The 22652-nt window shown below is 50.5% G+C and overlaps 1 protein-coding gene and 1 long non-coding RNA gene across 8 annotated transcripts in view; one reads left to right on the top strand and one right to left on the bottom strand.

Annotated features, from left to right (window-relative positions):
* Positions 1-662: 662 nt before the first annotated feature.
* On the bottom strand, positions 663-3315 carry LOC123331197. Its single transcript, XR_006547722.1, has 3 exons — positions 2790-3315; positions 1529-1661; positions 663-1010 (listed from the first exon to the last, which is right to left on the bottom strand). It is a non-coding gene; the product is annotated as an uncharacterized LOC123331197 (long non-coding RNA).
* A 2193-nt stretch (positions 3316-5508) lies between these two features.
* Positions 5509-22652, top strand: part of MTCL1 (microtubule crosslinking factor 1) — a 113062-nt gene continuing 95918 nt past the window's right edge. For 5 of the 7 annotated variants that reach the window (XM_044934615.2, XM_044934613.2, XM_044934614.2 and 2 more), the window contains exons 1-3: positions 5509-6890; positions 17176-17400; positions 19482-19640. In XM_044934615.2, coding sequence (XP_044790550.2) covers positions 5838-6890; positions 17176-17400; positions 19482-19640 — 1437 coding nt within the window. In that variant the 5' untranslated portion in view covers positions 5509-5837. The remainder of the gene's footprint in view (positions 6891-17175; positions 17401-19481; positions 19641-22652) is intronic. The other 2 variants (XM_025273689.3, XM_025273688.3) reach the window with 1 other exon arrangement.

Here is a 22652-nt window from a genome sequence, read left to right as displayed (position 1 = left end):
TCTTTCTCTTCAGAAGTCTCAGCATGTTGCCTAGCTTGCTCTTACAAATGCCCTTTACTTTTGTCAAAGAATCAGTGTGGAATCTCTTCCCAAAACATGTATTTTTAAAAATCAATACAATTCACTATAGTAATATAAAAGATAAATAAGAAAGTCATTTAAATCATGTTTTTCAACATAGTTGTTGTTCAGTTGTGAAGTCGTTTCCAATTCTTTGCGACCCCATGGATTATAGCCCACCAGGCTCCTCTGTCCATGGGATTCTCCAGGGCAGAATACTGGAGTGGGTAGCCTTTCCCTTCTCCCAGGGATCTTCCCAACCCAGGGATCGAACCCAGGTATCCCACATTGCAGGCAGATTCTTTACCAGCTGAGCCACAAGGGAAGCTCAAGAATACTGGAGTGGGTAACATCCCTTCTCCAGAGGATCTTCCCAACCCAGGGATTGAACCGGGGTCTCCTGCATTGCAGGCGGATTCTTTACCAACTGAGCTATCGGGGAAGCCCTGCTGCTGCTAAGTCGCTTCAGTCGTGTCCAACTCTGTGCGACCCCATAGACGGCAGCCCACCAGGCTCCCCCGTCCCTGGGATTCTCCAGGCAAGAACACTGGAGTGGGTTGCCATTTCCTTCTCCAATGCATGAAAGTGAAAAGTGAAAGTGAAGTCGCTCAGTCATGTCTGACTCTTAGCGACCCCATGGACTGCAACCCACCAGGCTCCTCCATCCATGGGATTTTCCAGGCCAAGAGTACTGGAGTGGGGTGCCATTGAAGCCCAGGTCCCACTAAACCTCATGTCAAATTCTAGTGCCCAAGGTGGATGGTGTTAGGAGGTGGGGCCTTTGGGAGGTGATTAGCTCAAGATGGTGGAGGCTGCAGGGTTGGAATTAGGGTCCTTATATACGAGGCCCCAGAGAGATCCCTTGCCCCTTTTCCAGGTGAGGACTCGAAAAGATGATGGGCTCTCCCCAGAACTTGACTTTGCTGGCATCTTGAGCTCAGACTTGCAACCTGCAAAAGGTGAGAAGTAAATGTCTGTTACTTACAAGCCCCTAGTCTGTGAAATTCTGTCACAGCAGCCCATCTGGACTCAGACAAGTAGTTAGGCCCTAGGCTCAGATGATGGTAGCAGATTTTTTCTAACCTTTGTGAATGTTTCAGGAGGACTTTGGGAAGTTGTGCAGTGATGGTTGAGGGAGGGGGGCAGTTCTCTGGGAATATTGCAAAACACACAGCATCCTGACTCCCCTCAGAAATTCAACTTGTGCTCCTGATCCAATTTTTGCAACAACAAAAAATACCACAAAACTTCCCAGATACTCCACCAGGGAACTCCCTCCTCATGAAGAACTACTGCTCAGGAGCAAAGAGCCTCCTTCCCCCTGCATGTAGCTCCTTGCTCTGGATTCTCAGATCAGAGGGATGCCTACCACCTCAAGACTGGGTCTAGGACAGGCCTGGACACTGCACATTATCTACAGTTGGGGCTTAAGTGGCTAAGCCTTCATCGTGGTCTTTGCATCTCTTACCAGCCAGAATCTCCCACCAGCTTCAGAAGGACTTTCACCTGGAACCAGGAGGAAGTGCAATTGACAAGCGTATGACGCTTGGAGCTGTGTTAGAAACTAACTCGGGGCTTCTCAGGTGTGGTCAGAGGGTCATCTGCATCAAAAGAATTTGTTAAAAGTTTGGATCCCAGGCTCCATGCCACACCTTCCCAATCAGAGCTCCAGGGCCTGTGGCCACAGAGCCTGAATTTATAACACACTCCCCAGGAGACTCTGATGTCCTCAGGGTTTATGGGCCTCAGAAGTCATCAGGAGCTACCACGCCACACACACGGGCCAGTCTGGACATGTGAAGGCGTCTGGGGGCCCCTGTAGGGCTGGCCCGCATCTAGCCCCATGTGGCATTTGGCTGTAACCCTGCAGAGGCAGCTGGGATGCACCAGGACCCCCACGTGGGCCCCCTGACTTCCCATTGTCCCTTTTCAACCTCACCATTCCTGAAACGCCAAAAAAACAGCCCTCTCTGTTAAGTCTCTTCTTTTCACTCTTTTTAAAGAGGCGACTTCTGACTTAGATCAGATGAATTCATATTCTGAATGTGCTTTTGTATTAAAATAAGAGGGAAAAACTGGAAAAGAGGTAAGTGCTGTGGTCAAGGTTTTGAGGCTACAGATGTTCTTCAGGTGACTGTTGGCTACGTATGTTTTCCCCTCTATGAGTCAAAAAAAATTTATTCCACTTTATATAACTCTGCAAACAGACTAGAATTCTCTCACTCCAAATTTGCTTTGTTTGCATTTTAAGGTATTGGAGATTATTCCACTGGTATTGGTGGCTCAGATGGTAAATCTCCCAGCCAATGCAGGAGATGCAGGTTCCTTCCCTGGGTCAGAAAGAGCCTCTGGAGGAGGAAATGGCACCCCACTCCAGTGTTCTTGCTTGGAGAATCCCAGAGGCAGAGGAGCCTGGTGGGCTACAGTCTGTGAGGTCTCAGAGTCAGACACGACTGAGTGACTGAGCATTCATTCCAGAACAAAGTGATTTAAAGGCTCCTTTAAATAGCAAACCCCTAATGCCTTTAGACTAACTTGATTAACAAGAAGAAAACATTATTTCAAAATCACCTGTGACTTTAAAACTATTCATGATGCAAGCAGGTGTCCGTGTGCACCTGTAACGCACTGCCTGCTGGGAACAGAGACAGCGTTCCTCCTCACCAGTGTCCAGTGGAAACAGTCGCCAGGCTCATCGTTCAGAGGACCAAGTTTGTTTGACTTATTACCTGAGGGAAAGGAAGCAGGCGACAAAGCTGGCTGATATTTTTGGAAAACTAGCAACATTTTGAGCTGGCCCTTAGCAAGATTAGATGTGGTGTGAGGAGCTGGCAAGCTTGCGCTGAGTCCTGGATATAATTCCCGAGAAAAAGGAGGGTGTTGGAGACATCTGGGTGTTTGCAAGAAGGTGGAGGAGAAGGTCCCGGAGTTCAAGGCGGCTGAGCTCCAAGAGGACTGACAGCGGCCACTTTGTGATGATCAAACCACCTGCAGCCGGGAGCGTTAGAGCGCCCTCTGGGGACCGCTGGCGGGACCGGCGTGGGGGCAGGGCGCCGTCAGCCTTTCTCAGTGTTACCGCCTGTGTCCTTTTTCTGCAAATACCCCATGGTAGATGACTGTGGTCTTCATAGCTATTGCATCAATGATGACTTTATCCTGCATTTTTTGAAGGAGGTGGCTAAGTAAGGTGATTTAAGGTTAAGATCACAGACTTTGGAGCCTAGTTTTCTTTTTTTTTTTGCATTTTGTTTTTAATATTATTGGAGTGTAGTTGATTTACAGTGTCATGTTAGTTTCGGGTGTACATCACAGAGATTCAGTTATACAGATAGATTCATTTTCAGATTCTTTTCCCTTACAGGTTATTTTTCCTTTCTCTTCACAGGTCTGTCCCCTTTTTTCTCTATTCCTACTACCACTGCCCTCATCTGTACTTTGGGCCCCAGCCACTAACTACTCCCTGTCACCTGCCTCCCTCTCCTGGCTGCTGGGATCCTTCTAAGCAGAGATTCCCCCAGTGGCTCAGATGGTAAAGAAGCTGCCTACAATGCAGGAGACCTAGGTTTGGTCCTTGGGTTAGGAAGATCCCCTGGAGAAGGGAATGGCTGCCCACTCCAGTATTCTTGCCTGGAGAATTCCATGGACAGGGGAGACTGGAAGGCTAGGTCCATGGTGTCACAAAGATTCAGACACGACTGAGCGATCAACACTTTCACTTTCTTTCACTTTCAGCATCTTCCAACAGCTCCCTGCCTTGAGAATAACGTCCAAATTCCCCTTGGGACAGTTGGTCCCATCCACCCTAAGGGTCGTCTTACCTACAACCTCTGCCCTGCACACGTCCTGGGCATTCACTTACACATCCTGGGCACTCACCTGGACTCAGGGTCCCTGCCTACCCCAGCAACTTGTAAGCACTGCCTGCCTTTGCCTCCAGCTAGACTGGCAGACTGACCCTTATTCCCTGGATATTTACCCATCATTCCTGTTACTGAGTCCCAGCTCTCTCCACTCACCACCTAACAGGCCAGTAAGTACAGAGATGAGCTGTTGGCACAAGGAATAGTGAAAAGCTAGCAGCCCCAGAAGTCAATGGCCTACTGTCCCAAAGAGCCATCTCCCCCAAGTCAGGATTCAGACTTCTTTTGTACTAAAAAGGGGAGGGAATAGAGATGAGTTTCTGGCCCAACTCTGGAGGAGGAGGGGTGTTATTTCTTCCTTCCAGCAGCCATTCACAGGTGGGGCCTGGCCAGGGAATCTTCTGAGAGCTTAACAAAGGTGTTGGAGCCTGAAGCTCATTCCCTGGCAGGTGGGGCTCCCAGAGATGGACAAGCCATTATAACTTAAGTTCATAGCAACATGCCATTAGTGATTAACTTGTAATAGAACAGGAAGGTTTTTCTCTACAATCCAACACCTGGGACAAAACCTGCACTCACTGATATTGAAAAGCACTTTACAGTTGGCACAGTGCTTTCTCATCCTTGATCAGACCCCACACTCAGGTGGGTTAGGGTTTCTAATTGGACAGGGGCGGGAACAGAGGTTTGAAAAGGTCAGTGGCCCACGTTAAGACTCTCCAGTGGTCTACCGGCCTCATTCTCCGGGGGGTGGGCGTGTGGGACTGAGGATTGCACAAGCCCGGGTGTGAGTCCGGGCCAGCGGGCCAGCGTGCACGGGCCGCTGCACTGACTTCACCTCCCGCGCCCACGCCTTGTCCTTCAAGAAGACAGGAGTTCAGAGTCAGGCTTGTTCCGAGGGTGAAATGAAACAATGCCTGTGGGGCGTCTACTAGGGCCTGGCTCGCAGCCGACACTACATGTGAGTTCCCTTACTGACCCGGAGCTCGGCGAGCTGCGTCGGACAGCGGCTCTTCCCTGGGGCTCCAGAGGCCACTGGGTGCCAACTGTGGAGCCCCATGCGCCTTCGGACGCGACAGGGCGGGGCGGGGCGGGGGTGGGGGGGGGGGGAGGGGGCGGTGGTCACACCAGTCCTCAAAGTAGTGTGGACTCCGGCCCAGCTGGAAAGTGGACTTCGGCCCAGCTCCGGCGGGGCGTAACTCGGAGGCCCTGGGAGGCCGGGCTGGATGCGGGGGCCTGTGGAGGGGGCATTGTTCCACGCCGGCACCCCGAGGCGCACCCCTCAGAGGGCACTCCGGCTGCCTCCCCCGCCTCCAGCCTCCTCCCACCACCACCTCGCCTCTGCCCCTTCCTCCCTCCCCCAGCTCCCGCACTGTCCCCTGAGCCCCCACAAGCACGAGGGTCCCAGGCGAAGAGGGTTCGGGGGCCGCAGATCGTGCGCCGCCAGGGAGCGCAACCCCGCCCCCACCGCCGCGCCGGCTGGCGGGAGGCGGGACATGCGCACCGGGCGGCGGAGGGCGGGGGGGCGCAGGCCTGGGCGGGCGCGGAGCGGGGCGGGCCGTGGGCGGGGAGCAGGGGCTGGAGCGGGGAGCGCGCAGCCAGCGCCGCCGCCGGACTCGGGCGGGTGTGCGAGCCTGGCGCGCAGCTTGCCGGGGATGCGAGAGGCTGGGAGCCGCCGCGCCGGGAGAACGCGAGCACTGGTGACCTCGGCCCGGGGAGAGCCGGGGACGGCGGCGAACCCCGCAGGGATCCTCGGGGCCGGGGTGCGGGGCCGGCGGCGGCGCGGGAGCGCGGGGCGCAGACCGGGCGGGGCTGGCAGACAGTGATGAGCGGGCACGCGGGGAGGCTGCACGCCGTCGCCGCCGCCGCCCGGAGCATCCGCCGCCCGAGCTGCTGCTCCCGGCCCAGGCCCCGGCCATGGAGACGCTGAACGGCCCCGCGGGCGGCGGCGCCCAGGACCCGAAGCCGCAGCCGCCCGGCCAGCACCACCGCCAGCACCACCACCTCCACCCGCTGGCGGAACGGAGACGGCTGCACCGCGCGCCCTCGCCAGCCAGACCGTTTCTCAAGGACCTGCACGGCCGGCCTGCGGCCCCCGGCCAGGCCGCCCCCTCCTCGGGCCGAGCCCCGGCGCCCGCCGCCCCGCGCTCTCCCAGCCTCGCGGGCAAGGCGCCGCCCTCGCCGGGGCCCCCGGCCGCGCCCGGCCGCCTTTCCCGGCGGAGCGGCGGCGCTCCCGGCGCGAAGGACAAGCCGCCGCCGGGCGCCGGGGCCAGGGCAGCGGGCGGCGCTAAGGCCGCTCCGGGCCCCAGGAGGGTGGCACGCGCGGCGCCCGCCGAGCCGCTGCCCCGGGTAGGGAAGCCACCGCCCGGGGCCGAGCCGCCGCCCGCCGCTGCCAAGGGCCGCAGAGCCAAACGCGCCTCCGGAGCTGTCCCCGCCCGCGCCGCCGGGCCCCGGGTCCCCGCCGTCGCGGTCCCGGCCGTGATCCTCGCCGTGACTTCCGCGGCCGGCTCCCCGGCCCCCGGCTCGCGCATCAGCCACACAGACAGCAGCTCCGATCTCTCCGACTGCCCCTCCGACCCTCTTTCCGACGAGCAGCGCCTGCTCCCCGCCGCCAGTAGTGACGCCGAGTCCGGCACGGGCTCCAGCGATCGGGAACCTCTGCGAGGAGCCCCCACGACCAGCCCCCCAGCTCGGGGGGCGCCGCCAGACAGCCCCGAGCCCCCGGGACTCCTCGCCGCGACCCCCGCCGCCTGCCTTGGGGGTCGGAACAGCCCCAGCGGGGTCCCCGCGGCGTCCCCGGGGCCGGGCGTGGTGGAGGATGTCGCGGGGCGCGCACCGCCGGAGCGAACGGGTCCCGCGACCCCCAGGGAGCACGGGCCGAGCGAGCAGCACCGGTTGGTCCCGGCGGCGGAGGAGGAGGAGCTGCTGCGGGAGATGGAGGAGCTGCGCTCGGAGAACGACTATCTCAAGGTGCGCAGCCTGCCCCGCCGCAGGTGTCCTGGCGGCAGCCCCAGGTCTGGGTGCGGGCTGGGACCCGCGAGCCCCGGCGTCCCAGCCCCGAAAGCGCTTCCTCCAAGTGCCAGTCATTTTCCTGCGCCCGACACGCTGGGCGCTGGGAACTTGAGCCAAAGTTGTGGAAGGAGCAGCGAGACCTGTGGGTCCAGCCGCTTCTCCACCCACTTAGCTTGTTTCTAGAAAGTCTCGCGTCTTCCCTCGGATGCCTCTGCCCCAGTTGAAGCTGCGTTAACTAGAGAGGCGGCTGTGACCGCCTTTTGGAGACGCAGTCGACCCCCTGCCCCCTCACCTGTGGGCGCGGATTGTCCCCAGCCGAGAATCTCTGAGCGGGACCCCGTGCGCCGAGTGCGGGTCTCGGAGGGTGCCGCAGTTAAGAAGGCCGGTTGCTCTCCGAGTCTCCCCCGGGCGCAGACAGCCGGGTCACACCGCTTTCAGTGATAAACTACAGCTCAGGAGTTCCTTGAGCGCGGCCTGGGTGGAGAGACCACGCTGTCTTGCTGGCCGGTCCTTTGTACGTGTCCACCAGCCGGTTTTTCCGTGTCGGGAGAGGCCACTCGCGCCCGCTCTTTCGAGGGACTCACAGCCTCTGCGTCCATTGAGCGCTTTGCGGCGCGGCCTGCTCTGAGTGGCTTCTGGGTCTTGGTAGCTTTGGGGCACAAGTCTGACTCCATGTTTTCCAGGAGGAGGAGAAGAGCAGGCGCTGCAGAAAAGAGGATTTAGACCGTGTGGGGTGGGGAGGTCAGGGCACGCCGGGTGACTCCAAAGCAAGGAGGGTGGTACTGAATGCATCTGTCTTAATTTATTGTGATGCTCAGGTTAGTCAACAGCTCCACCGTGTAAATCTCCTCCTTCTGTTAAGATGGTTAAATATATATCTCCTCCCAAATGCAGCGGCCCTCCTCATCAGTACGTTTTGTGATTCTCCCCATCTTCTCAGCAAAGGCTGACTCTCCCTGATGGAGGTCCCCGGGTGGCTGGTGGGACACGGATGTGGGCTTTTAAGGTGCATGGAGGTGATCTGTGTAGTTAAGCTGGGGTCAGAGCAGTGGACTGAGGAGTGTTCCTATACCCAAGCTGCAGGGGCTGCTCTAACCCACTGAGCCCCCATGGTGGTTTTATCCTGTTCAAAGAGGCAGAGGAGGATCGCGGTGGGAAAAGAGAGCAGATGGGGACTCGGAATAAAATGTTTCCAGTAGTACATTTGCTCTGGTCACCGACTCTTATGTAATAGACAACAGAGTGAAATGTGAGAGTATGGAAGAGAAAGGGCCACGGTATTAGCGTTACTCTGTTGTGAAACCAGGGCTTTTGTAAATCTGCCCTGGAGGTAAGCTCCTTGAGGGTGAGAAAGACCATCTTTGAGTTTTGTAGCCTCAGAGCAAATAGATGTTTCTCATGACATCTGATCTCAAGGCAGGCAGTTCAGCATCATTTCAGGGCTTACTCAGGCCACTGGTTATTTGCTTTATTATTATTTTTTTCACATCTTTGGATTCTCAGTGAAGGAAGTAGGTGTCTGACCCTAGAGTCTGCTCTGGTGTGTTTGATATTTCAGCGAATCTCACAACACAGGGTATCTTTGTTGTGTTTATCACAACCCTAATTTCACTGACAAGGTTGCTGAGATCCGAGAAGACGTACCTACGTGTCCAAGGTCACCCAGCTAGTAAGTGATGCAGCTGATATTTCCCCGGCCTCCAGACCTCTGTTCTCTCCCGGCTCCAGGCTGCATCCTTGTTTCCATCAAGGCTGAGAAGAGCCACGCCTGCCTTAGAGTTGTCTTATTAGCTTGGACCATACCCAGCATTTAGCTTTTCTGAGGAACCTCTCTTTTTAGGCCAAAGGGCCACAGTGAGCACCTCTCCACTGGACTGTTTGGGGTCCCACAGACCCCCCCCTGGCAGTGTTTAATCTGTGGGAAATGTCAGTTGCCATTTCCTGTGGTGGTCATGGCCGAACGTTTCTGACCCGAGTCCATCTCCCAGCGGTTCCTCTGACAGCAGGAGAGAGGCGGCAGAGACAGTCTGGGAAGGCTGGGACATCAGGCTGATCACAAACACATGTGTGAGTTACATGGTTGGCTTTTCAGTAGCTTAAGTGACAGCCATTCAATTTGGGGATGAAAGACAACGGTCCTGCTAGACTTTTCTAAAGGTCGGTGAGCCTGCCCACCTGTGTGGGATCGGGCTGGGAGCATCCCTGACCTCACAAAGCAATGGCCTTTGCTGTAAGCCTGCCTTTGCACGCGGGTTTTAGAGCCTGTGCCAGTGCTGGTGGGTTTTTTTTTTTAGATGGCAGATAAATTAGTCCCTGAGCTACTCCTTCCTTAGGGAATGTTGCATAGGACTCTGGAGATTAGGAGACTCCACCCAGAAATTTTACTTTGATATGTTCTGGAGGATGGTGACCCCAGTATTACAGGCTTTCCTGAGTCCCTTCTCTCACCACTATTGTATGAAACTCAAGTGAGAAGAATGAACCGAGAGTAATCAAGCAGAAAACTAAGGATGATGTGTTATGGATTGGGAAATTCGAGTGGAATTTTGTTTTTTAGCCAGACTGCTGTGTTTTTCCAAAAATCAGCTGTCAACAGAGAAGCACCCGCCTCTGTTGTGTGGCGCTGAATGGGGCCATCCTCGAGTCATTCTGCCATCACCAGGCACCACGGTGACTACATGATGTTGTTTAGTCGCTAAGTCGTCTCTGACTCTTGCAACCCCATGGACTATAGCCCGCCAGGCTCCTCTGTCCATGGAGTTTTCCAGGCAAGAATACTGGAGTGGGTTGCCATTTCCTTCTCCAAGGTATCTTCCCAACCCAGGGATCGAACCATCATCTCCTGCATTGGCAGGCAGATTTTTTACCACTGAGGCACCAGGGAAGCAGGGTGACTAGATGATGAGTAAGTACTCAGTCCGGGTAGTTGGCTTTTTGCATGAAAGCAATCAGAAAAGCCCTGTTGGCCCTTGACTGCAGATGAACTTGTATGTAATTTGGAAGGCTTCTGGAGTGAAGATAGGAGATTGAAGTCAGTTGTCCAAAGGGCTTTGCTGCTTTCTCAGACCAGACGCAGGTCCATCTTAGTGACCAGGGTGTCTGAGAAACGCCGGCCATCGTGATCTCTGCCTGCCCACCATCACTGTGTTTTGCTCCAGCGCTCAAAGACAATCAGACAAGCCCTGGAGCTCATTGTGAACATATTAATTATGTTCTGTTTCCACAGGCTTTTCAGGAGGGTTTAATTGCTTTGCATTTATTGGCCTATTTCGAAAAGGCTTCTCACGTTGGTGGGGGATGCTAGCATGACACCCTTCCCCCCACCCCCAAGTAGTGTACTTCCAAAGGGCCCCAGTCCTGGGGGGCTCCAAGGTCGGCCTGGGGAGGGCTGCTGAGTTTGCTCTGCCCTTTCGGTTACCTCCTAAGAATTATTTTTGGTGAAAACAAGCAAAGTGCCTGCTAGCTCAGAGCAGACACCATGGGAATGTGGAAGAGCAGTGAGTTCTCAAGGGGGCTGCTGGGGAGGCCATTCGGGTGGAGCCGTTGCACTGCCTCAGCACTGGCCCGGCCTCGGCATCCTGCCTCTCTCTTGGGGTCTTGGGAGTTTCAGGATCTGCAATGATTTGGTTAAATCCAGCCGTGAAGATTCCAGGCGCTCTGAATGGCCAGGAAGGGGTGGGGGTGGGGTGGACACCGAGGCAAGAATAAACAGTTCTGAGCATAAAGTGCTTCAGCTCCTCCCTGCCTACCCCCCTCCCTTCTGGAAGGTTGAAGCAGACAGTGTCCCTATTCTTTCCTGACCTTCTGCTTTCCACACGCATTCTTTATTCAGCCTGCAAACAAGCGGCTGTAATCATCTTAGGTGGCGAGATAATGCGGACCAGGGCACAGGGGGGCCGTGGCTGCTGGATGAACTGGCACTTGTAAACAATGGCTGAGCCCCCCTGTGCCTTCTGAGCCTCAGCTGGGACTCTGCGGAGCACATTTCCATTGATGGGAGGGAAAGGAGGTGGATTATTTGTATATTACAGTAGACAATAGTTAAGGCTCTGCAACTCCCAGAGGAGGGAATTATTGCAACAGTAGCCAGCTGACTGCTCACTGTCTAAATTGAGTGTGTTTAAAGAGGGAGTGATTAAAGTAGGACTAGTTATTGATTTTAAGTTGTTTAAAGGGAATTAAGGTCTGATAAGATCATCAGTATGATCAAGGGTTTTCATCACTTTTACTGTGAAACCAAGGATTTGGTTTTTATATTTGTGGATAAACTATCCTCAAAGAGATTTTCTTTGACATTTTAATCTTGGTTTATTCTAGTGCACACATGGTACCTCATTTTTTCTTAAATCTAATGTATGTATATGTATGTGTATGTGTGTGTGTGTGTATACACACACACACACACACACACACGGAGCTTCCCAGACGGCACTAGTAGTAAAAGAATCTGCCTGCCAGTGCAGGGAGATACAAGAGATGGTTTAATCTCTGGGTCGGGAAACTCCCCTAGAGAAGGAAATGGTACCCAGTATTTTTGCCTGGAAAATTCCACGGGTAGAGGAGCCTGGTGGGCTCCAGTCCATGGGGCTACAGAGAGTTGGATACTCCTGAGCACACATATACACACTCACGAGTATAAAATAAAGCTTGATTTGTTATCTGCAGGTGAAGGGGAATAGTTGGGGAGCTCTCTAGTACTTCAAGGTTTCATGCTATACAAAATTCGAAAAGTATATTTAGTTAAAGCTAAATTAGCTTTTTAATGAGATAATGATCTAACATTTGAGTATCTGACAGACCTGTTGTTAATTCAATATAAAACTTGATTAAGGGAAATTTTCTCATTATCTGTATTAAAAACCAACAGTTTTCTGCTCTTACTGTGTGTAAATTTAGTCTAGCAGAAACATTATATGTTCTGCTTGATTGGGTTTGTTAAGCATGTAAATGGCAGACATCTTTAAGGTTCTTTGATACGATGTTTTCTAGATTAGAGCATGCTGTCAGAAAATTAATGTAATGTTCATTTGAAAAATCGCTCTCCCATCATGACCCTAATCTGAATAATCACAGTTTTTGCTTTTCAAATGTCTGCTTCCTGCCTACATGGTTTGTAATTTGCTTTTCTTATAACTTCTTTTCACTGAACCTGAAAATTGTTTTTTTCAAGGCTTTTTGAAAAGAGTTGAAACCCTGGCCTCATCCTGTCTCTGCAACAGACAAGTGTTTGGAAGCCATTTAAACGTTTAGGGTTTCAGTATGCTCATTTTAAAAATGGAGGGTATTAATACCTTTTCTGCACATTGCGGTGCTTTGGTGAGGACCAGTTGTGAAAACAAATATACCCACACATTGACAATGTCAAGTTCTAAACGTTAGCTTGCTGTTATTTTGCGCCAACAGGCTTTTTGCAAGTGTGATTTAAAGCTTCTTGTTTCACGTGTCCTGGTGGTTGCTGATAATTTCTCCCATTTACTGGAAAGAGTATGTGTGTGGAGCCAGAAAGCCTGGGTTTGTAGCTGGGCTTCCAGTTATCAGCCAAGAGGCTTTGGGTGTGTTCACCAGTGTGGGTTTGGCCTCTTTGTCCATCTTGTGGGGGCCGTGTGTTCCTGCAGGCTTATTGTAGGCTTAGTAACGAAGGCGAAATGCTTAAGAAAGGGTGTCTGCTGGCCCACAAATTTAGATAAAATATGAGTTATAAAAGCAGTGATTCAAATACATGCAATTACAATCTCTTCCTAATTTTCTTTTCAAAGCGACTAATGTTAGTGGTTACTTATGCCAAGAGCTATTAGCTGTTTACATCTGGCCTGCTGAGTGATCTGGAGGTGTGGGTACATCGAGCCCTGGAACAGGCTTTTTCAGTCCACAGCACGGGTGCAGGCGTCTGTAGAGCATAACTACCATTTAATGGTAGGGTTGATGAGGGGCCCCGCATTACAAAGTCTGAAAAACCAGAGAACATTTATTAATCTGGAAGTCCTACCATATGTTTTTTTATGACGTCACATTTTAAAATTCATGTTTGAGTAATAGGTAATTTTCAGCATTAATAACTTGACAAGCTTTCTAGAAAGGGCTGCCCTGGTGGCTCAAATGGTAAAGAATCTGCCTGTAATGCAGGAGAGCCAGGTTCGATCCTTGGGCCGGGAAGATCCCTTGGAGAAGGGAATGGCTACCCACTCCAGTATTCTTGCCCAGAGAATACCATGGACAGAGAAACCTGGTGGGCTACCATCCATGGGGTCGCACAGAGTCAGACACAACTAAGAGACTTAACATTTTCAGTAGAAGGAAAAGCCTTCGCACAGTGCCTTCATAAACGAGTGCCAACACCACTGGATATTTGTGGGTACCCCTGGATATATACAGGGATTACTGCTTATGTTGAACTATTTTTATTAGTTACCCAGTGTAATAATGGAGAAGGCAATGGCAACCCACTCCAGTACTCTTGCCTGGAAAATCCCATGGATGGAGGAGCCTAGGGGGGCTGCAGTCCATGGGGTCGCTAAGAGTCGGACACGACTGAGCGACTTCACTTCCACTTTCCACTTTCATGCATTGGAGAGGGGGATGGCAACCCACTCCAGTGTTCTTGCCTGGAGAATCCCAGGGATGGTGGAGCCTGGTGGGCTGCCGTCTATGTGGTCACACCGAGTTGGACACGACTGAAGCGACTTAGCAGCAGCAGTGTAATAATTAACTAACTGTATTCAGACACCTAGATTAAGCTTTTTTTCAAAGTCAAATCAGATTTGCAGAAGGGACCTGAGAAGCTTGACCTTGATTTTGAAGATTCAGGACTAACTCTGTTTATGGGAGGATGGCATACACAGGCCTGTTTGAAAGCTTGTAGGCTGTGGTGGCTGGTCTCCTCTGGCAGGGGTTGGGTCAAGGGCAAGGCTCTCATGGCTCAGTGCTGGGATTCGGCATCAGAAACAGTCTCTTTGCTGCAGGTTGAAAGGCCCTTCTTGAAGTCAGTGTGTTCTCCATGCCCTTGAAGAGCCCATTCTGTCCACTGTCTGGCCTCTTTTCCACCCAGTAAACCCCAATTCCAGCACACTTTCCTATTGGAACAAGATTTATAGGAAGGGTCCTCCATGAAGAAGAAGAAAAAAAAGAATCAATGAAACTTGCTTATATGTCATAACACTTTCAACATTAAGATTTACCTTTTTCTAAAAGATTTTTCAATGTGGATTATCTTTAAAGTCTCTATTGAATTTGTTATAATATTGTATCTGCTTTATGTTTTGATTATTTGGCCTCGAAGCACATGGGATCTTAGCTCTCCCCGACCAGGGGTCAAACCCGCACCACCTGCATTGGAAGGCAAAGTCTTAACTACTGGAGGCAATTTCCTAAGAGTTACCTTTCTTAAAACACATGCTGCTGCTACTGCTGCTAAGTCACTTCAGTCATGTCCAACTCTGTGCGACCCCATAGATGGCAGCCCACCAGGCTCCCCCGTCCCTGGGATTCTCCAGGCAAGAATTCTGGAGTGGGTTGCCATTTCCTCCTCCAATGCATGAAAGTGAAAAGTGAAAGTGAAGTCACTCAGTCGTGTCCGACTCTTCGTGACCCCATGGACTGCAGCCCACCAGGCTCCTCTGTCCATGGGACTTTCCAGGCAAGAGTACTGGAGTGGGGTGTCATTGCCTTCTCCACTTAAGACACATAAGAACACCTTATTTTTTTTATATATATAATTTTTTTTTTTTGGCCCCACTGCATGGTATGTGGGATCTTAGTTTTCTAACCAGGAATCAAACCCGTGCCCTCTGCATTGGAAGCACAGAGTCTTAACCACTGGACCATCAGGGAATTTCCAGACATCTTTTATTTTTAATGAGATTATCGCCACTGGTACAGAAATTCTATAAGAATCTTTAGCAGACAAAAACATTGTATTCATTTGGCTACTAGGAAGTTGTTAAAGCTTTCATTTTTAACATCCACTTACCTTCATGGGCCATTGAAATGGGCCCCACTTGGAGCCATGGTCAGCTGAGTGGGTCATGTTCTTGGTCAGGTGGTGTGGACAGAGTGGAAGAACCTGTAGGCGGCCTTTGGGAGAATCAGATGCTTCACATGCGCCCTTTCCCCTACAGGTGATGGCTGCACACAGGTAGGGTTGGCTGGACAGTGGTTTCCACGCTGTTCGTGCCAATTTGTTATTTTTCCACAAGGGTTCCCAGTTCGTTTGGTACACATCTCCTATGTGATCTTATCCAGGATAAAATAATCTGCAGGAGGTTTACTACTAGTCAATTTCTTGTCTACCTGAGGCTCTGATGTTGGGAAACTCTTTTCTTTATTGTAAGTAAATCCCTGGTTTTTGAGAATAAATGCAGGATTAGTGAGGGTGGCCAGACTCCAGGAACAAACTGAATAGAATGAGAGCTGATAAGTTAGGGTGTCTGCGTTTGGGAGCATTTTTTCCCTTTGAGCCTCAGTGTTAACTGAACAAAATAAATGAGAATGAGGACTTCCCTGGTGGTCCAGTGGTTAAAACTCCACTTTCACTGCCGAGGGCCTGGGTTCTATCCCTGGTTGGGGACTAAGATCAAACAAGCCACATGGCACAGCCAAAAAAAAAAAAGACCATGAGTATCCTAGTCTGGAGGCATTTACGCCATCAAGTATGAAACTAATCAAGACAATTCCTAGAATGCTTTTCTTAATCTCCAACCTTCTAAGTTGCTCCTTGCTGAAGCCTTTATTATAGAAAATATACCCTGCATGCTACTCCCTTTTCTGTGGCTTTTGGAAGAGTTGTCCATGATCAGGCTACAAGACTGGAACAAAACAATGTGAGGTGATGTCCAGTCTGCATTGTGTTTAGGAGCTGGTCTTTCTAGGTGTTGACCGAGGTTCAAGTGTATTCATTCCACAAATATGTATTGAGGGCCTGCTATGTGGCTCGCGCTGCTCTGGACACTGGGAGACTCCAGGTGTCTGCTTTCCTAGTGCTTACCTTCCCGTGTGGGTGACGGATGAAGAGTAGGAAGAAACAGATAATATTTGATGGTGGTAGGAGGTCGGAGGGGCTTTAAAGTGGTGCTCGTGGTAAAGAACTTACCTGCCATGCACGAGATAGAGAGGTGGGTTCGATCCCTGGGTCGGGAAGATCCCCTGGAGAAGGAAAAGGGAACCCACCCCAGTATTCTTGCCTGGGAGAAATCCCATGGACAGAGGAGCCTGGCAGGCTACACTCCATAGGGTTGCAGAGTCGGACATTACTGAAGCGACTTAGTACAGCGCAGATTGGAGGGGTAGGGCCTGGGGCTAGAGACAGTGGGGTAGGGGGCATTGTGTGGCTTCTGACCAATCTACCTACTGTGAGCTTGGCCATGAGCTGGGGAGGAGCTCTTTAAGGAGAAACCATCACAGGTGACCAGCCTCCTGCGCCTGGACCCTGGGAGAGGGCAGGCTGGCACTGAGGGAGGGGCAGCTGTGGCGCCCTAGAGAGGGATGGAGGCGGGATGAGTGTGGTGTGTGGAGCCCTGGGGAGACAGCCCCAAAGGCTGGACGTTGAACTGACAGCACTGCGTTGGCTGGGCAGGGAAGGAGGGAGCCAGGAATAACCCCTGGGTTTCTTCTGTATCCCAGAGTCTTCATGTTGATCCCAGAGTGGGGTGGAGATGGGAGATGAAGGGCAGGGGAATGGAAAAAACCAAACCGATGTATATTTGAAATAGCGCACAGGTTTTATCTTTAGAATCATGAGTCACGTAGTTCCAAGATTGGTGTGGCGGGACAGCATTTTAAGGACATTTGCGGGTGTGTTATAATTCCTGGGCAATTCATAGGGATGAGCCCCCTGAAGTTTGTTCTTTGCAGGCAATGTCTGACTCATCTTACTGCCTAGCTTGTGTCTTAGGGACACAAGTTCAGGTCAGCGTTTGGTTTGTATCTAGGGTTTGATTACCTGCAGAGATGGCGTCATTTATGATGAGGATTCTGTAAGGAAAGACTGGGAGCGGGGTAAATGCTGAGAGGCTGCGATGACTAAGCCATGCTCGTTTTTGGTTTCCGGATCCACGAGACCTGAACAGACATCTGGTGATGCTGTCTCGTGTGAGAATTTCCGGAGTCCCTGGGCTGTATTGCACACGTGTTTCCGGAAGTCTACAGGTGACTGCAGAAAGTTCACAGTACTGCAGGGCAGGGGTGGACGGGCGACTCCGCCCTGTCGCATAGACCTGGCTTCTCAGTGCCCTCTGTCTGGCTTGTGTAGGATGAGTTGGATGAACTCCGAGCGGAAATGGAAGAGATGAGAGACAGTTACTTGGAGGAGGAGGTTTACCAGCTGCAGGAGCTGAGGCGGGAGCTGGACCGCGCCAACAAGAACTGCCGAATCCTGCAGTACCGCCTCCGGAAGGCCGAGCAGAAGAGGCTGAAGGTGGCGGAGACCGGGCAGGTGGACGGGGAGCTTATCCGGAGTCTGGAGCAGGACCTGAAGGTGAGCACAAGGTGGACAGTGGGCGGGACTTGCCTTCCCCAGAGAAGCCGGGGGGAGTTTCCATACAGTTTCACAAGTTTGCCTCGAAGGTGTCTTAGAGATCCAGTTTAGGTCAGCGTTTGGTTTGAATCTAAAGTTTGAATGCCTGCAGAGATGGCATCATTTATGATGATGATTCTGTAAGGAAAGATTGGGAGCAGGGTAAATGCTGAGAAGGCTGTAAGACCTGAAGTGCAGCCCTCAGGACCCACTTACACGTGGTCTTTTTTTTTTTTTTTTTTTTAATTAATTTATTTGGCTGTGATGAGCCTTAGTTGTGGCACATGAGATCTTCATACTCTCACGTGAGATAATCTTCATAATCTCTTGGGCTTCTCTCGTGGCTCAGCTGGTAAAGAATCCGCCTGCGGTGCAGGAGACCTGGGTTCGATCCCTGAGTGAGGAAGATCCCCTAGAAAAGGGAAAGGCTACCCACTCCAGTATTCTGGCCTGGAGAATTCCACTGACTCTATAGTCCATGGGGTGGCAAAGAGTCAGACGCGACTGAGTGACTTTCACTCATTCACTCACATAAAATTTTTAGTTACTGCCCCAGGGCATGTGGGATCTTAGTTTACAGACCAGGCACCCCTGCCAAAAGAATAAATAAATAAATCATAGATCTTTAATTTAAAAAAAAGAATTAATACCTGCCCCCACTGGTCTGATCATTCTTTAGAAATTGTGCAAAAACTCCTAAAGATCTGGAATGTTTTAAAAAATTGATTCATTATCAGTTCAGTTTTAGTCAAAGATCACTTTTAAAAGTTGACCCCAGTCACTTAACATTTTTTGTTATTTTAAGTTTCTAGGGTACAAAAATGCTGGACTTACCGTAACCCAAGTAAGACTTGTAGTAGTGACTTACCTGAGAGATAAATAGGGTCGAAATTACAATTGTTTAAAGTGTCTTTGAGAATCATCAGTGGAAGTGGGAATAAGGTGAAAATACCCCAGACTTTCTTCCATTTGTCCTTTCCACTGAGGCCTTTCTCCTGCCCCAGTTATCAAATCATTTATCTAAAGATGAATTATGTATAATGTCCTTCTTATTATCGGAGTCCCTATGAAATCTCATTTAGCCTTTCATTACGATAACAGGAAAAGAATCTTTGTAACTCAGATTTATAAACCAATAACAAGATGTCATTCAGTGTGATGTAAAGGTGATTTATATTTCTGTTACAAAATCTCCTTAGTTCCTTTTAGAAAGTGAAAATGTTGAACTGCCTTTATAGCATTTGAATGTTTTATCAGAGTAGACAATTTAAAACCTGACTATATTAAGTATGTACTGAATACAGAATTATTTTTTTAAGCAAGTAGGGTTCTTTAAAAATTATTTTGAGAAACAGAAATGTTTATTTGATGATCTTTTACAAAATTATTTGTTATTCATTTTATTTATTTATTTTTGGCTGCGCTGGGACTTCTCTGCTGCACGTGGGTTTCTCTCGTTGTGGAGAGCAGAGGCTACTCTTCGATCCAACACGCAGTGTGGGCTTCTCTGGTTGCAGAGTACAGTTTCTAGGTGCACAGGCTTCAGTAATTGTAGCACGTGGGCTTGGAAGTTGCAGCTTGCAGGCTCTAGAGCACAGGCTCAGTAGCTGTGGTGCAGGGACTTAGTTGCCCCGAGGCATATGGAATCTTCCCGGACCAGGGATTGAACCTATGTCCCCTGCCTTGGCAGGCAAATTCTTAACCAGTGGACCACCAGGTAAGTCCAATGATCATTTTTAACTGATCATTTAAAGCATGTGCTCCTGGGAAGACTTGGCATTCTAAGCAATATTCCAGAAGGAACAGGGCTGTGGCAAAGTGGCCTTTTAATCCAGATGAAAGTCATACTTCCCCTGAATGTGGCTTTCATGTTCTAAACTAATACCCCTTCCTTTAAATGTAGGCTTGTTAATATTGCCAGGATCTTTGCTCTTTGGTGTAACACAATATTCCTTAGTGATTCTGCCTCTGAAGTGGTTTGGAGGTGCCCTGAGCACACAGAAGGCTTCCCATCAGATGACTGTGTCTGTGGGTTGATGCAGGTGGCCAAAGACGTATCGGTCCGATTGCACCATGAACTTGAAACCGTGGAGGAAAAGAGAGCTAAAGCGGAAGACGAGAATGAAACTCTCCGACAGCAGATGATCGAAGTGGAGATATCAAAGCAGGCCCTGCAGAACGAGCTGGAGAGACTGAAGGAGGTGAGTCAGGTGGATGGGGGCTTGCCCCTTTCGAACATGGGACTCCCAAGTGTCCTATTTTTTTTTTAATTTAATTAATGTGTTTTTATTATGGTTGCACTGGGTCTTCATTGCTGCGCGTGGGCTTTCTTGAGTTGTGGCAAGCAGGAACTCTCCTCTAGTTGAAGTTCGCGGGCTTGTCACTGCAGTGGCTTCTCTCATTGCCAAGCACAGGCTCCAGGCCAGCGAATTTCAGTAGTTTCAGCATGCAGGCTCGAGAGCTCCAGCTCAGTAGTTGTGGCACGTGAACTCAGTTGCTCTGTGGCTTCCAAGTGTCCTGGTCTTGCTGTGGTTTAAGGCAGGGGACGGCCAGCTACGGTTTGTATGGCCTGGAAACTAAGAATGGTTTTTACATTTTTTATAGAGTTGGGAAAAAAGTATGAAACAAACCTGAAAAAGCAATGACGATGTGACAGAGGCTGTGTTGCTTGAAAAGCCTGAAATATCTGCTCCCTGACCCTTTACGGAGAAGGCTTGTTGAACCCTGGTCTCAAGCTATTTTTTTATAATTTCCATTCCAATGAGCTGGCTGTTAGTTCCCTTTATGGGTCCATGTGGGGTGTATTATTACTAGAATACAAAATTAGGCAGTCTCTTTTTTCTCGAGAGCCTTCTCTTCCAATGAGCTGGAAAATATGTTATGCTTGTCCATTATCTGTGTCAACAGATGTGGGTGTGTGCTGCCTGTGTCTGTTATGCAGCCAATATGATTTAAATATAGATTTATTTTACATTTCAGAGAGTGACTGTGTTCTAGCAAAGCGGTCTAGACAATGCATATGTATTTTTTTTTTCATTTGCAACGGTAATGCAAATCCCGTTTTGTTGTTGACATCCAGTATAAGATTAAAGCTGAATGTCCTCTTGGAAAATATCCTGCATATTGATGAAGGTACAAATTGTGGTGAGGGTTTGAGATGATGGCTAAAAAGCCAGCATGTTATGTGCCAACACTTAGCACTTCATGGTTCCTTTGGATTCACTTCATGATTCAGCTGCTAATCCATCTACTGCTCCACCCACACTTCACTCAGACCCTGGACTGGGCCCTGGGGAGGCAGATGCCCTGCCTTCAAGGTGTTTACTGAGCCAACATGTTATGGATTTGTGTAAATTCTGTGTATGTTGCCACTTCCATGAAAACACCGCATGTTCTATTTATTTGTCTTGTCACTGTCCCCCTTTGCAAATGGCCCCGTGGGACTTGGGCTCTATGGACCAGGTTCTGTCTGTCTGGGTCACTGTTGGGGGTTCCCACAAGGGCCTGAATCCCAAGGGTTGTCGGGGACTTTCTGGGTGAGTGGGGGATGCAAGTGAGAGCTTCACAGAGGAGGAGATGGGGAGCCTGGAAGGTTCTGTCCTGCTTAATGACCCTCCTCTGGCTGTGACCACTCCCCTCTACACTTATGCATCCTAATAACTTTTCTTCCCTCTTTTCCTTTTGGTCCGAATTTGCTAGGAGGCAGGCTGTAATGATTTCTTTTCCCGAGATTTCCAGTTTGAGCCTGACCTTGAGGGTACAAAAGACAACTTTGAAGTATATTTTTAAGTTTTATACACATGTATGTTTTATGTATGGACTTCCCTAGTAGCTCAGTGATAAAGAATCTTGCCTGCCAATATAGGAGATGCAGGTTCAACCCATGGGTCGGGAAAATCCACTGGAGGAAGAAATGGCAACCCACTCCAGTATTCTTGCCTGGAGAATCCCGTGGACAGAGGAGCCTGATGGGCTACAGTCCAGGGGTTGCAAAAGAATCAGACATGACTTAGTGACTAAACAACAACAACGTTTGTGTATAAATATATAAATTATTTATATAAGTAAATATGTGTATTTAAAGCAGGCAGGGATTCTTTTTCCCCAGCTGAAATGGATTTGTGAAGGACCTGACATCAAGTCACAAATAGCTCTCTGGGGAGAGAAATGACCACTGATGGTGGAGGCTCAGGCTGGTTGTGAGGAGGGAGTGGGGGGTCAGCCCCTCCCTTTCTTTACGGCTTAAGATTACTCAGAGGGGTCGCTCATCTGGAACACAATCACTGTGCTCTTACCTCCAGAGTGGCAGTCAGACTGGTGGGGCCGCATTCTGACACCAAAATGCTCAAGGAGTCCCCAGACTGAGAGTCTGAGGAGGGTCAGGGGCTGGTGGGCCGTTCTGGGTGCAGCAGGGTGCACCAGTTCAGAGGTCGTGAAGGAGATGTTCATCGGAACACTCGAGCCGGGGTCTCCGTGAATGGCTCCTTTGTACCAAAGCCAGCATAGACTTAGCCGTAGGTTTCTCTCTAGAGAGAGGATAGTGTTTTCTCCGTCTTGAGCCGTGCTGGTGATCGTTCACCCCTGAGGGCTGGTAAACGGACGACGAGCCACATTCTGAGACGGTCCAGGGCGGTTTGTGCATCTCCACCACAGGCCTGGGTGTGGATGTGCTGCGCCCCGGCCTCGGAGGACGGTGAGACGGTGGATCTCGGTGGTTGCGGCTTCTCTCTGCAGACCGTGCTTTCAGCGCCTGGGGGACTGCTCCAGGGTGTGTGTCTCCTCGCTCTGTAAACTCACTCTGTGCAGGAACAGACTTGTCCCCTTCGCCCCCTCCTGCACCACTCTTGTCTTTCCAGCTGTGTTAACGGTGCCACTGTCCTTTAAGTCACCCAGGCTTAATGGCTGGCAAGTATCCTTACCCTTCCTGCTCCCCTTGCTGCTCTGAGTTCACGGTCTTAGAAATTCTTTTTCATTGGTACGTGCTATGGGGTTGAACCTTAAAATTATACCAAGTGAAAGAAGCCAGGTGTTGTACGAATACATTTATCAGAAATGTTCAGATAGGTAAATCCATAGACAGCAGATTAGGGGCTGGGGAGGAGGGAGACCGACTGGGGTTTCCTCTTGGGTGATGACAATGTTTTGGAACTGGGTGGAGGTGGTTTGCACGACATTGTGAGTGTGCCAAAGGCCACTGGACTGTACACTTTAAG

The sequence above is a fragment of the Bubalus bubalis genome, chromosome 22, assembly GCF_019923935.1.
Source record: "Bubalus bubalis isolate 160015118507 breed Murrah chromosome 22, NDDB_SH_1, whole genome shotgun sequence".
Taxonomy (NCBI): Eukaryota; Metazoa; Chordata; class Mammalia; order Artiodactyla; family Bovidae; genus Bubalus; species Bubalus bubalis.
This window is presented reverse-complemented; position numbering and strand designations above follow the sequence as displayed.